The 13305-nt window shown below is 56.7% G+C and overlaps 2 protein-coding genes and 1 long non-coding RNA gene across 5 annotated transcripts; 2 read left to right on the top strand and 1 right to left on the bottom strand.

Annotated features, from left to right (window-relative positions):
• Positions 1 to 929: 929 nt before the first annotated feature.
• On the top strand, positions 930 to 5943 carry SHFL (shiftless antiviral inhibitor of ribosomal frameshifting). Its single transcript, XM_082732059.1, has 8 exons — positions 930 to 1286; positions 1755 to 1878; positions 2074 to 2123; positions 3459 to 3497; positions 3671 to 3820; positions 4240 to 4343; positions 4484 to 4638; positions 5195 to 5943. Exons 1-8 carry the CDS (start codon positions 1266 to 1268, stop codon positions 5422 to 5424), a joined length of 873 nt encoding a protein of 290 aa, XP_082588185.1. The 5' UTR covers positions 930 to 1265; the 3' UTR covers positions 5425 to 5943.
• ANGPTL6 (angiopoietin like 6) lies at positions 5463 to 13184 on the bottom strand. 3 transcript variants are annotated; one of them, XM_082732016.1, is made up of 7 exons: positions 13115 to 13184; positions 11912 to 11996; positions 8574 to 9156; positions 7709 to 7886; positions 6972 to 7159; positions 6632 to 6902; positions 5463 to 5891 (listed from the first exon to the last, which is right to left on the bottom strand). In XM_082732016.1, exons 3-7 carry the CDS (start codon positions 9147 to 9149, stop codon positions 5701 to 5703), a joined length of 1404 nt encoding a protein of 467 aa, XP_082588142.1. In that variant the 5' UTR covers positions 9150 to 9156; positions 11912 to 11996; positions 13115 to 13184; the 3' UTR covers positions 5463 to 5700. The 3 variants fall into 3 exon arrangements, with proteins under 3 accessions (XP_082588142.1, XP_082588143.1, XP_082588141.1); XM_082732017.1 differs by lacking the exon at positions 11912 to 11996 and having other exon boundaries at positions 13115 to 13132; XM_082732015.1 differs by lacking the exons at positions 11912 to 11996; positions 13115 to 13184 and having other exon boundaries at positions 8574 to 9518.
• LOC309865576 lies at positions 9306 to 11396 on the top strand. The gene is made up of 2 exons (XR_014312178.1): positions 9306 to 9445; positions 9891 to 11396. It is a non-coding gene; the product is annotated as an uncharacterized lncRNA (long non-coding RNA).
• Positions 13185 to 13305: the final 121 nt, after the last annotated feature.

The following is a 13305-nucleotide window of genomic DNA, read 5'->3' as shown; positions in this document are numbered from 1 at the left end:
CCTGTTCCCTGCCTGCTTATCACCCACCTTGGCTACAGCCTCCTTCTCCACTGGATAAGTAGTAATTACATACTATATATTATATATCCTGTATCTTTAGAACAAGAGATTCCCCTCCACACCTCCCCCCTTCCTTCAGGATAAAATCCCAGGTACTCTCTGCAGCCTCCAGGCTCCCCTCCCTGCTGGAAATTCCACATTCAGCCACAAAGAACCGTCAACTGTTTCTGTTCACTAATTGGCTCCAGATGGGGTGCACAGACCCACAAACAAAGCTTTGGAGGTCAAGGAGAAAACATTAGAACAGCTATATTTTTTTAAATCTCCATTTTTGGTGCGTTTGTTAAAGAATATCTTTATGTAATAGAGGCCCCTGGCTGGCTAGGTGGGTGGAGCATGTGACTCCTGCTCTCAGGGTCACGAGTTCAAGCCCCACCTTGGAAGTGGAGCCTACTTTAGGGGGAAAAAAAGTGCTAGCTGAGAAGATTCTTCACCTTCCAATTTACGGTGCAGATTCCCAGGAACACCTAGACTACAGGCTGCTGCCGCCAGACTGTTAGAGACCAGTAACCTCTGTTTTTCACATGCATCTTCTAGGTACACAGTAGGTGGCCCAGTGATGAGTTCGCCTACCCTAGGTGCTACTACGCGCTCTACCCCGGGTCTCGAATCCCGGCAGACACACACAACCAAGACGTAGCCACTGTATCATCCCCATTTTACAGAGGAGTAAACTGAGGTTCGGAAAGAAGACACGGCCCCGTTTAAGAGACTCAGAGCGAGCGAGCGAGCACGGGGCCCAGGTCCTCATTCCTGAGGGAGGGGAGGAGAGCGAGCGATGAAGTGGGGGGAGCGGGAGCTGAAGGGGGCACGGAGATTCGCGGCGGCCTTCCGATGCGGCCCCGCCCCCACGAGGGACGTGAAGACGCGGACCCCGCGCAGCGTGGGGACATGTGACCGATTGCAGAGGCCGCGCCGCCTCCACCGCCCGAGGTCCGCGCGCTCCGCCGCAGGGTGCAGACCCCTGGCGCCCGCCCGGGTCTGGGGCGCAAGAGCAGAGGCGGAGCCGGGGAGGAGCCTGAGCGCCCCGTCTACCCCGTCACCCCCAGTAATCGAAAGCGAAAGAGGGGGCCGGGGAGGAAGGGCGGGGCCTCGGACGGCCCCGCCCCCTGCCCTGCGCGGCTGCTGGACCCGCGGGCGCGCCCAGGTAGGGGGGCTCCGAGCGCGCAGTGCGGACCCTCGCGGGAACCTGCGCCGGCGCCACCATGTCTCAAGAAGGTGTGGAGGTAGGAGATGGCTACGGCTGGGCCGGGGGGCTCGCGAGAGGCGCCGAGGAGGGGCCGGGGGCGCGGAGGGGGCTTCGCAGTTTCTGGGGACTCTATCCGAAGCCCAGACCTACCGCCTGGCTGGCACTCGTCGCCCCTCCCCCGGAAAGAATGACCGCCACATCCCCCGGGTGAGATGAGGCCTCCTCAAGGAAAAGCGGGGGCTGCAGGGTCAAGGGTGAGAGGCCAGGGGTTACCTGGCCAGCCTCCTCCCTTATCCTGGGACGCTGGCCCCAGTCCGCTCCCTCCCCCAGTGCCCTGTGGGGACTTTGGCTTTTTCCAGGAAATGCCGTAGAGGGATGGCGGGGGTGGGGGGGGGGAGACCAAAACCGAGGGTCAAGTTCAGGCTGGAAGAAGGATGCCTAGAGATGGAGGAGGGTCAGTCGCTCCTCTCCTTACGCGATCGGGACCCCCCTTTGCCCCCCCAAGCTGGAGAAAAGCGTCCGGCGCCTCCGGGAGAAGTTTCATGGGAAGGTATCCTCCAGGAAGGCGGGGACTCTGATGAGGAGATTTGCCAGCGACCACACGGGAGTGGGGCGCTCCATCGTGTACGGTGAGCCGGTTGGGGTCCCGGACCTGGTAAGGGTTGGGAGCTGGGAGCGCGCAAGAGAGGTGTGATCTGGTTTAAGGGTAGGAAGAGGCGCTGAGATGATCTTCTGAGAAGGGTCTGTACTGGGCCCCTGGGGGACCCTGAAACTCCCACAAGATCCTTCAAGGACCTTTTACTTACACTTACTCTTGCCACCAGGGGTAAAGCAGCAAGATGGACAGGAACTGAGTAATGACCTGGATGCCCAGGTAAACTGCCCCCCCCCAAAGGATGGGGTATCTGAGGAGGGGGAACCGAAGGAACCTGGCGTATCCATGAGCCCCTTCTGTGCACCACCAGTCCCCAGTTCATGATCCACATAGACAGCTTTCCAGCCACAGGTCCAACCAGGGAGTGTGCAAACTAGGCACTCATTACATGGTGATGGCATTGAGTGGGAGAGAGAGACGAAACTAGGCAGTGAAGCAAATCAGGATTAGTGTCATTGTAGAGGACCCTGGAGGTCAGAAAATGCTTTCCGGAAGGAGTGTGAGGAATAGTGATCCTGGAAAGTGAGGTGGTTGGAAAGGGTCTTCCTGAAAGAGGCAACAGAATGAGCAGCAGGCGGACAGGCTAGGATACACAGAAATGGGGGAGGAGAGAGGGGCAGAGGACACCATGTGATGAATGAATGAATGAATGAAAGGCTTTGAGGCACAGGTGCAATGTGGCTCCTTTACCCCTTAAATGACTTTGGTTGCCTGAAAGCACCCCCCTAGGTGTTAGAGTGTAATAAGGTACGTATTGTATTCTTTACATTTACTCATGTAAAGGGTATGATAAAAATAATGAGAGGGGCACCTGGCTGGCTCGGTGCGGGGGAGGGGAGTATGCGGACTCTTTCTCAGGATCACGAGTTCAAGCCCCACATTGGGCATGAAGCCTACTTCAAATAAAAAGAAAATGATAATAGGAAAGTGAGCGCTCCCCCTGCAGTAGGGTTTTCTTGAATTTCATCCCCATACTGACCCACTGAGACGGTCCCGTTATCACGTCCGTGCTACAGATGACGGAACCGAGATGGAGAGTGATGGCGTCACTTGCTGGGTTCACACAGCAAGCAGGTGGCAGTTGGAACGTCAGCCATGGCGCTCTGAGATGCCCCTCATTAGTGGTTTGGCTCCACTCCCACAGCTGGAAACGCTGGAGTCAGGATTGGAACCTGCATCTCTCTGAATCCAGAGCCCAAGCACTTAGCCTAGAGCCGCATGGACTCAAAAGGCGACGGGTCACAGCGCCACCAAGTGTGGAGCATGGGGTCCGGGCCTGCTGGGCCATGCGCACTCAGGGTGATCTCAGGCAACCCCTCTCGCAGCTCAGAGCCTCTGTTTCTTTATCTCAGCAGTGGGGGTGGTAGGTGTGTCCCCACTCAAGGCGACTATGAGGATAACTGAAGTCAGGCACCTGACCTTCTCTAAGCTCCTCCCGAGTTAGGGATTCCCTACTCATATGGGGCCAGCACCTGGCCACTCTGCCCCAACAAATAATGGTAAAAAGAGGTCCAAGCTGCGTCCCCATTTGCTGCCCCTGATGTCTCCACCCAGGACCCACCGGAGGACATGAAGCAGGACCAGGACATCCAGGTGAGTCCGGGTATGGGACAGCAGTAGGTAGAGTGGAGGAGGACATCTACAGGCGGGGAGAGTGGAGGGCATCCGTGCATGAGGAGAGGGAGACATGTATATAGAGGGAAGAGGGCTGATGTGTGTTTAGGTTCACAGTGAGGCGTGACCTCCCTTTTGTCCCCATCCTGCAGGCTGTGGCGACCTCCCTCCTGCCCCTGACGGAAGCCAACCTCCGCATGTTCCAGCGAGCCCAGGAAGACCTCATTCCCGCCGTGGATCGGCAATTCGCCTGCTCCTCCTGTGACCACGTTTGGTGGCGGCGCGTACCACAGCGGAAGGAGGTGATGATCCAATCCCCCCTTCTCGGTACCCATACTTCTGACTTGAGAGTAACAACCCCAAGAGCCCAATCCCTCACCCACAATCTTGGAGCTCGGCCTCCATCTCAGATCCCATCCCTCCGGCCCTCCAGCTCCACCCCTACCACAGAGCCCAACCTCTGGCTCCACAGTTTTGACAGCTGCCACCGAAATCAAACCTGACCCCAAAACCACAATCTCAGGTCTGGATTTGGAACCCCTGATCAGTGGTGTGCTTCTGGTAAATGCTTAGTAGCCCAGCTAGTGCAGGGAGGTGGAGGGAGAACCCCAGATTTGTAGCATTTTTCAGTTTCCATGGGGTACCTATTCCCACTGCGGCCAGTATCAAGTTCCAGGGGCGCCTCTCTGACAAGAGCCTGCTCCCCACTCTACATGCCCAGGTGTCCCGGTGCAGGAAGTGTCGAAAGCGCTATGAGCCCGTGCCCGGTGACAAGATGTGGGGTGTGGCTGAGTTCCACTGCCCGAGGTGTCGGCACAACTTCCGGTGAGGGTGCTGACCCCCACCCAACCCCACCTCCACCCCTCCCTGCACCACCCCCCCCCCCCCCGCCAGCCCTGCCCTGGTCCCACCCTGCCCCCGGCCTTACCTTTAGACCCAAATGACCCTGCCTGCCACCCCCCCAGGGGCTGGGCACAAATGGGGTCCTCATCCCCCTGCTATGGGTGCGGCTTCCCCGTGTATCCGACACGGATCCTCCCTCCGCGCTGGGACCGGGACACGGATCGCCGCAGCACCCACACCCACTCCTGCTCGGCTGCCGATTGCTACAACCGGCGAGGTGAGGGCCCAGCATGTCCCCATGACCTCCCTCCACTCAGGGCAGTCTACTTGACCTTGACTCCTGGGACATCCACCTCTGGGGCCTTAGTACCAAGGTGCCTGCCTGCTTCTTCCATGTGCCTCCTAAGGCCTCCGTTCCCAGAGCCACTTAGCGCATCCCATGGCATCGGCCCCTCCTTTCACATCTTCCATGGCCACCCCCCTTCTCCGTGGCCTCCCAACACCAGGCCACCCAAGACCCTGATCCTCCTAATAGCCATCAGCCACATTCTGTGGTCTTAACTGAGGCTCAGTGGTTTCACCCTATTCATGACCTCAGCCTCTGCCCCTGTGGTCTGTGTTCTTGGTTCCCGTTTTGTGTCCTGTAGTCTCAGGTAATGCCCATGTCCCTGGGTCTGTTGTGGCTTCAATACCTGTGACTTTCATTTCTGAGTTTCCTGTGGCTCTGGCCCAGGCCCCTCCCCGTCCTGAGCGCCCCATGGCTATGGCCCCTTTGCCCCCCAAACTCTTGGGTGGCCTCAGGCTCCATGGCCTCAGAACCTTTCCCTCCCCAGAGCCCCACATGCCTGGGACGTCCTGCGCGCACCCCAAGAGCCGGAAGCAGAACCACCTACCCAAAGTCCTGCACCCCAGCAACCCCCACATCAGCAGTGGTTCCACGGTGGCCACCTGCCTGAGCCAGGGGAGCCTCCTAGAAGTCCTGGACAACCTCATCCTGGAGGACCTAAAGGAGGAGCAGGAAGACGGCGACGACGACGGGGGGGAGGGTGGGCCTAGGGAGTGACCCCAGGCGAGGGGCAGATGCAAACCAGACACACTCGGTGGAGATTTTGTGTTGTTATAAAATATGAGATCTAAACGCCCTCGGGGAGCCATTTGGGTCTGAGAGATGGGCAGGGGGGATTCCTGGGTCCCGTTTTCAGGGCTGGGGGAGCAAATCCACTCCAGGGTGGGCTATGGGATGTGGCCCACGCCAAGTCACAAAGCAGGTGTGGCCAGAACAACGTGGGCTCCTGCTGACAAACATTCCCTGGGACCCAGAGGACGGATGGACAGATGGTCACAGCCTCAGGGGCCGGATCAGCATGGCAGCCTTCTTGAGAGAGTAAGCCCCACCACGAAACTCAGCCCAGTAGACACCATCTTGGTAGCGGCTGCGGTAATGGCCACCGCGGTGCCACACGCCATTGAGGTTCGAGTGGGCACAGGCATGGTACCACCAGCCTCCTCGCTGGTACAGGGCACAGTTACCTGAGGAGAGAAACCGCATATCCTGTCACCAAAATAAAAGCTTCTTCCACTACCTCACTAGTGCAAGGCTTCTGTCAGGTGTCCCCTGGCCTTCCTCACTCTTACTGAGTACAAACCTGAGGTCCTCTCTCTCCTCCCCAAAGTAAGAACCCTGGCCCCCATTTTCTTTTTTAGAGTAATATCTTTTTTTTTTTTAAAGATTTTATTTATTTGATAGACAGAGATCACAAGCAGGCAGAGAGAGAGGAGGAAGCAGGCTCCCCACTGAGCAGAGAGCCCGATGCGGGGCTCGATCCCAGGACCCTGGGACCATGACCTGAGCCTAAAGCAGAGGCTTTAACCCATTGAGCCACCCAGGCGCCCCTAGAGTAATATCTTTAATTCCTTCCCTATCACCCTACCAAAGCACAAGTTACACTTTTCCACCCTTTTCTGGAAACCAGGAGCTCTACCTTTATTGAGGGGGAAAAAATCAACTACTTCCTTTCTAGAATAAGATTTCTAGCTCTCACTCCCTGCCTTTCACCAGAACAGGAATCTTGACTCTTATTAAGAAAGAATTTGCCTCATCAAAGAAGGAATCTAGGCTTTCCATCCCCTCACCAGAATAAAATACTCTCTGTTCTCCTGCTTATCCTGATCCTTATCAGAGGGAAGTTTTGCCCCACTTTTCATTCATTTCCTCCCTAGGAGTCCCACCTCCGGTCCCCAATCCCCACCAGAATAAGAGCTCTCCTTACCAGAATAGGAGTCTCGGTCCCTATCCACGGTGCTGAAAGGCTTGTCATTATGCCAGGAAAGAGAGTCTCCAGCATCTCCATAGTACTGGCCAAGCCGAAGGCGATAGTGGTCACTCTCAGGCTCCAAGGAGAAACCATCATAACGGGCTCGTGCCCCACGCCCTCCCCAATCCTCCAGGAGCACCAGCAACTCGTGGTCCCCACGGCTGGTCAGCTGATGCACAGGTTCCAGGCCCAGCCAGTATTCCCCATCAGGCTGCCCAAAGCCCACCTGGCAGGATAGGGAAGTCAGAAGGTCAGAAAGAGGTCCCCAGCCCTCCCCCTACCTGCCTGCGCCCACCTTGTAGTGCTGCCACGTGGTGAAGAAATTGACAGAGCCGTCTTGCCGCCTTTGGATCACCGTCCAGCCTCCGCCCTCCAGCTGTTGCTCACACCAGACTGACACTACATGCCGGCCCAGTCGCAGCTCATACACGCCACTCTGCCTGTGGCCCGCCTGGTGGGCCTCTGCACAATCCTGCCACGGACCTGTGGGTACAGAGATCGGGGAAGGCAGTGCCCAGACCAACCAACCCCTTATTGGGATGAGTCCTGATTCTTACCTCATCCCCTCACCAGAATAGCAGTCCTGCCTCTTCCATTCCCTGACCAAAATAAAAGCCCCAATATCCATTTCCTTACCTGAGTTAAAACTCTAATTCATTCTTTTCTCACTACAGCAAATACGGAGCCTGAGGTACTTAAATCCTGGTTCTACAGTCTCACTAGAATAGAAATCCTGAACATGACACTCAGAACTAGCTTAAATGCTCACCAATGGGCAGTCCTAATTCCCTGTCCTCTCATCAGAGGAAGAGTACCTCCTTCCCTGTTTTCGTACCACAGTAAGAATTTTGGTCTTTATCAGAATGAGAGTCATAGCTCCTTGTTCCATCACCAGAATAAAAGCATCGTTTCCTCTGGTCTCCTTACCATGAGAGAAATCGGCCACTAAAATTCTGGCTCTTATTTCCCTCTATCCACTGCACTGGAATCCCCTAGCTCCTCACACCCTCAACAGCCCTGCCCTCATCTTACCTGTTGGTTTGGTGGGGACAGCAGGGTGCCCTGCGGGCATGGGAGAGGCCAAGGGTCCCTGCTGTCTCAGGGTCTGGTCTCTCTGGGGCTCTGGAGCTGGGTCTAGCCTTCTGCTGGTGTCGTTAGTGCCACCCACCAGACTGACAGGAACCACAGGCACCAGGGGTGGCGGCAGGACCTGGGATGACCAAGAGACTCAGATGTGACTGCAGTAGCCTTCAGTTGAAAAGATACTGGGGCCCTAAATCCCCCAACACCCAGATAGGTGGGAGATCAGGCAGGGGCATGTCCCAGCCCTAGAACTGATACTCCCCAAAGCCTAACTCTAGCTTTCAAGAGTAGAGCTGGGCCTAAATTCACAGCTGAACTGATCTGTGCCTCTGACGCTCCTTTTCTGCAAAGTAGAGATAATGAGTTGAGTACCTCCAATAATGAGTATTAACTTGGAATCCTCCCAACAGCCCTGTAAGGTGTGGGTTGTCACAGAGCAACAATCTTACTGAAAATTGGGACCAGCCATGTTCCAGAATTAACAATAGTATGGTAGCATTTAGAAAGAGTAACACAGGACAGACGTCTAATCGCATAACACCTCCATAACATGGGTTTTTAGTCTTTACCTAATAATATGCTTGATTACAGACTCTACGAATATCTATAGTAAGTGGATAAATAATGATATTAAGTGGCCACAGTCGCGTTCTGACCCAAATGAGTTGTGGGAAGAGAGGTCGGAATTCGATTTGGGGAGCTTTTCGGATTTCAAAGCTGCGGATCAGAGATCGCGCGTGGGGTCGCAGGAGCCCCGTCTTACAAATGTTGCACACAGGAAGTGGCTACGACTCCTGGCGAGCTTAGAGGTTACCTGCTGCTGCCCGCCCGTGCCTCCCGGGCACAGGCGCTCCAGGCGGGCGATGAGGCCACTCTGCTGGGTGACCAGCTGCGCCAGCTCCCGGAACTTGACATCCAGCTGATGGAAGCGGGCGGCGGCGCGCTGCGCCTCTGCTGACACGTTGAGCACGCGCTCCCCAAGCAGCGCCAGCAGCGCAGCGGGCTCCGCCCCCGGGCCTGGCCCCGCCCCCGGCCCCGCCTCGTGCTGCAGCTGCGCGCGCAACTGGCCCAGGCGCGCGCTCAGGCCGCGGCTCTCTTTGCGGAGCGCGCGCACCTCTCCCGCCACCGCGCCGTCGGCCGCGGCCAGTCGCTGAAGTTCGCGCAGCAATTCCTCGTGGCGGCCCACGCGCATGCGCAGCGCCGCCACCTCGCTGGCGTTCACGGCCTCCGCGGCCGGGCGCGCGGCGGACGGCCCGCTCCAGCACACGGCGCCCGTGAACTTCTGCTGGGGCAGCACGAAGGTGTAGGTGCAGCGCGGGGCGCCTGCCCGCGCCCACGTCGCACCCAGCAGGAGCAGCAGCTGCAGCGTGCGCAGCGGAGGCGCCGACATGGCAGACCTGCAGGCAGAGGACGAACGGGAAGGAGGGCAGCCCCCGGAGCCTAGCTTGGGCCCCCAGCTCTCCGGCTGGGCCGAACCTGCTTTGCTCCAGGTCCACGCAGGCTCGTCTCCCCGCCGAGCTCCTCCGCACCCCCCCACCCGCCGCCTGGCTGGAAATGCCCAAATGGGATCCCACCCCCGGCTCTCCATTGAGTTCCAGGCGCCCTGCGGGACAGCATGTCGTGCGTTCATTCAACAAGCGTTCACTGAGCGCTTGCTGTGTGCCAGCCTCCGTTCTAAGGAATACGGTAGGGAACAAAACACAAAAAGTCTTGCCCTCTTGGGCAAAAAACAAGGTCAATAAACTATAGGAATTAATACAGTGTATTAGATGGTGCTAAGATAGCAGTAAATAGTGGAGAGATGTGGGGATCTGGCCCCGGCAGTTTGAAAGGAGGGAAGACCTCCTGGAGGAGGTGACATTTGAACAAACACCTGGAGGAAGTGAGGGAGAAAGTAATGAGGATGTCTGTGGATGAAGAGCATCCCTGCCAGGGGGAACAGCAAATGCAAAGGCCCTGAGGTTAGACTGTTCCTGGGAGGCTGGAGCAGAAGCAGAGGGAGAATGGGTGGGAGGAGGTGAGGTGGGGTGAGAGGTTAAGTCTCACTAACTCAGACTAGTAACAGACACCCCATCTCCCACGTCCTCAGACCAAAACCCCAGAATCATCCCTGTCTCCCCTCTCTTCACAGCAGATCCAACCTATCAGCCAGGCCTGTCAGCTCTTCTGTTTAGGCCCTGAATTCCTCCACGTCCCGCACAGTCATCACCCTCCAACATGATCCCAGCTCAAGACTCCATCTGGATTTCCTTATAGCAGCTGCCCCCCAGGCCTCCAGTTGTCTGTCATCAACCTCTGGTCTGTTTCTCCCACAGCTGCCAGAGTCAGGCCATGTGTCTCCCTTTCCTAGAACCCCTCGTGGTCCCCAGCTCACTCAGAGCAAAAGTCCTGTGCCCCACAAGCCCTGCACCCTCTTCCTATCCGGTCCCCGCCCTCTTCTCCCTCCCCCTCACCCCTCACTCACTCTGTTCCAGGCACACTGACCTCCTTGCTGCTTCTGAAACACACCAAGGATGGTCCTGCTTCAGGGCCTTTGCTATTTCCTCACTCTAGAACATTCTTCCTAGAATTTTCACATGGCTCCCCCTCTTAACTTATTTGGGTCTTAGCTCACATGTCCCCTCCTCAGAAGCTCTCCCCGACAACCCCATTTAGCACTGCTCCTCCTGGGCGCTCCCTGTCACAGTCCAACTTTTTCATTTCAGCATTTGTCACTCTGAAATTGCCTCATTCGTTTGCCATTGTTTATGATCTGAATTCCTCCACCAAAACATCAGCTCTCAGAGGCTGAGTCTGGGTTTTGTCCCATGCCTTGTGCCACCTACACACCCCTCGGCACCCACAAGCCCCAGGTCAGCTACATCCTCCCACGTGTTCCCTGGCTCACATCGGGGAGCTCCTGTAAGTATCTTCCCTTGAGGGCATGCACGGAGGCCTCCTAGCCTGGCCCCCGTGGCCTTCATTCTTGGGATTCACTTTCCTACAGCCTCTCAGACTAAGGACATACAGTGCCTCCCGCATGCACTTGCCCACACTCAGAACATGTCACAGGTGTCCACACATCACCCCCGTATTTCCCAAGTCCCACTATGTCCAAAGCCAGACATCCTGGCGGTCACACAGGCTCGTGCCCTGGGGTCTTCATTGTCACACACATTGCCTTGTTCACACATTGACCAAGCACTCCTTTACACTCCTTCACACTGCCTACTGTGTGCTGAGAGCTATTCCAGGCATTGGGAACACAGCCATGACCAATGCAGACACACACAAAAATGCCTACCAACATCGCCGTGGGGAAGGCAGATGGGGGGTAGGGCAGAGGGTGATAAGTGTTCAGGAGAACACTCAAGGAAGGGGGTGGGAGTCCCCGGATGAGGGCCCATTTTAAACGGGGTCAGGACTCACTAAGAGTATGCCACTTGAGGGGTGCCTGGGTGGCTCAGTGGATTAAAGCCTCTGCCTTCGGCTCAGGTCATGATCCCACGGTCCTGGGATCGAGCCCCGCATCATGCTCTCTGCTTAGGACGGAGCCTGCTTCCTCCTCTCTCTCTCTCTCTGCCTGCTGCTCTGCCTACTTGTGGTCTCTATCTGTCAAATAAATAAATAAATAATCTTAAAAGGAAAAAATAAAAAAGGAAGAAGATGCCACTTGAGGAAAGACCGGTAGAAAGAGAGAAGGGTAAGAACATTCCTGGCAGAGGGACAGCAAGTGCAAAGGCCCTGAGCTAGGACCTTGCTTGATGTGCCCAAGGAACACCAGGGAGGCCTGTAAGACTGGAACAGAGTAAGCAAGGGGTAGAGCAGGAGGAGGTGAGGGCAGGGAGGGAACGGGGCAGAATCGGCAGGGCTTTGTGGGCCTCAAGAGGACCTGGGCTTTTTCCCTGAATGAGGTGGGAACCCCAGAGGGTTTTGAGCTGGAGAAAGGCTTCCTCACCCTCATAGTCGCACACCAAACAGGAGCTCTCCTTGCCCCCTCCTTGAAGACACCAGGCCCCCCACAACAGGGATGGACCACCCCTCTTGGAGCCAGATTGCAGATCCTGCCTTCCAGGATCTCAACCCCGGGGTAAGCGGGAGACCTAAGGAAGCCCAGGTCTCCCAACAGACAAAATCAGCCTCCACCTGCCCTCCTGCCCTCTGCCCTCTCACCTCTCAGGACCAAGACCCTGCGTCTGGCAAGGCTCGAAGCAGGCACAAGGAGACCCAGGAGCAGCTGAGGGTGCAACAGGAGCGCCTAAGTGAGGAAGGGGAGAGGCTGGTGGAGGAGCAGGAGGGAGGAGGCTGGTCGGCCCAGAGCCTGGGATGAGAGCTGTGGTGCTGAGCCCGGGAGTTCCAAGTGTAAATATTTAGCATTTCCCTCATGAGAACCGAGGCAGAACTGCCAGATCCCCCTGCCCGGGCCACCAGAGCCCGATAACACAGGTCAGCGTTCCGGACGTTCCCCCACAGCAGAGCACAGAGCGTGGGAGGCTGCAGGCCCCGGGAGGCTAGCGGGATTCCAACCTCCGACACGCACACGCTACAGAGAAAGACAACGACAGCGGACATCAGATCAGCAGCACCTGCTGCATCAGACACGACTCTCGACTCCACACCTTTAATCTCAGTCTTCCAAAACCAGCGCTGGTCTCTTCTGTAGGCAGGCGCATTTTACAACAGGGAAAACTGAGTGTGCAAGAGGGTGAGTGACTTGTCTGCAGCCACACAGCTGGAGAATGATGGGACTCAGTAACTTGGCTCCAGCATTCACACATGAATAACCACAACCCTCACACACACCCAGGTGCCTGTAACAATGCAGACACAAAGACACACGGATATCCAACGAGACATGGGGACCCCTGCACAGAGCCACAAGACAGACAGATGGAATCTCTGTGTGTGTGTGTGTGTGTGTGTGTGTGTGTCTGCGGATTTGCCTGGCATGGGCACATACCAAGACACACCTGGAAACACAGCACAGATTTCAGCAGCAACTGTGTGTCCAAAATATAGTCACAAACACACACACACACACACACACCACGACATAAAGGAAAATCCCCTGTGGGTGGAGTACATCTGTTCTGTGTCAAACACATACACACCCAGGCACACAGGGTCTCAGGCTGGCAAGCACAGAGGTGCTAACTAGGTGTACAGTGAACCCCTGGCACCCGCCCACCTGCCCGCCACAGTGAACATGTTCCCATTGGTCTCCCACACACAGCGTCACATCCTCAGGCCAAATCATGCAGGGACAAAACAGGCAAAAGTAAGCATGCAGTCATTTCTCAGAGGTACAAAGAGACTCACGTATAGCCCCCCAGAGCCTGGACTAGGGTCTCCCACCTGCACAAAGGCCTCACCGACCTGCAGACACAGTCTCAGGAAGCAGTCCTCTTCGCCCAGTTCCTACCGTCCCGAACTCGTAACCCGAGTGGACTCCTGGGCTGAAAGAGGAAATGGTCGTCCCAGATCTGAGAGAGGCTGCCAGGCTGGGCTCCAGGCCTGGGCTGGGGCCCCCCCACACTGGGCCCCATGGCCCCCCACCCGCAGTCCCC

Source organism: Mustela nivalis (genome assembly GCF_964662115.1).
Source record: "Mustela nivalis genome assembly, chromosome: 1".
Taxonomy (NCBI): domain Eukaryota; kingdom Metazoa; phylum Chordata; class Mammalia; order Carnivora; family Mustelidae; genus Mustela; species Mustela nivalis.
The sequence above is the reverse complement of the archived record's forward strand: the minus strand, read 5'-3'. Positions and strand labels throughout refer to the sequence as shown.

Excerpts from the sequence above, each read along its gene's own strand:
- SHFL (XM_082732059.1), top strand. The coding sequence starts at position 1,266 with ATGTCTCAAGAAGGTGTGGAG. Across the intron at positions 1,287-1,754 it reads TGTCTCAAGAAGGTGTGGAG|CTGGAGAAAAGCGTCCGGCG; the intron begins GTAGGAGATGGC and ends TGCCCCCCCAAG. Across the intron at positions 1,879-2,073 it reads GGGGCGCTCCATCGTGTACG|GGGTAAAGCAGCAAGATGGA; the intron begins GTGAGCCGGTTG and ends TCTTGCCACCAG.
- ANGPTL6 (XM_082732015.1), bottom strand. The coding sequence starts at position 9,389 with ATGAACGCACGACATGCTGTCCCGCAGGGCGCCTGGAACTCAATGGAG. Across the intron at positions 7,887-8,573 it reads GCACGGGCGGGCAGCAGCAG|GTCCTGCCGCCACCCCTGGT; the intron begins GTAACCTCTAAG and ends TGGTCATCCCAG. Across the intron at positions 5,892-6,631 it reads GGACCGAGACTCCTATTCTG|GTAACTGTGCCCTGTACCAG; the intron begins GTAAGGAGAGCT and ends TTCTCTCCTCAG.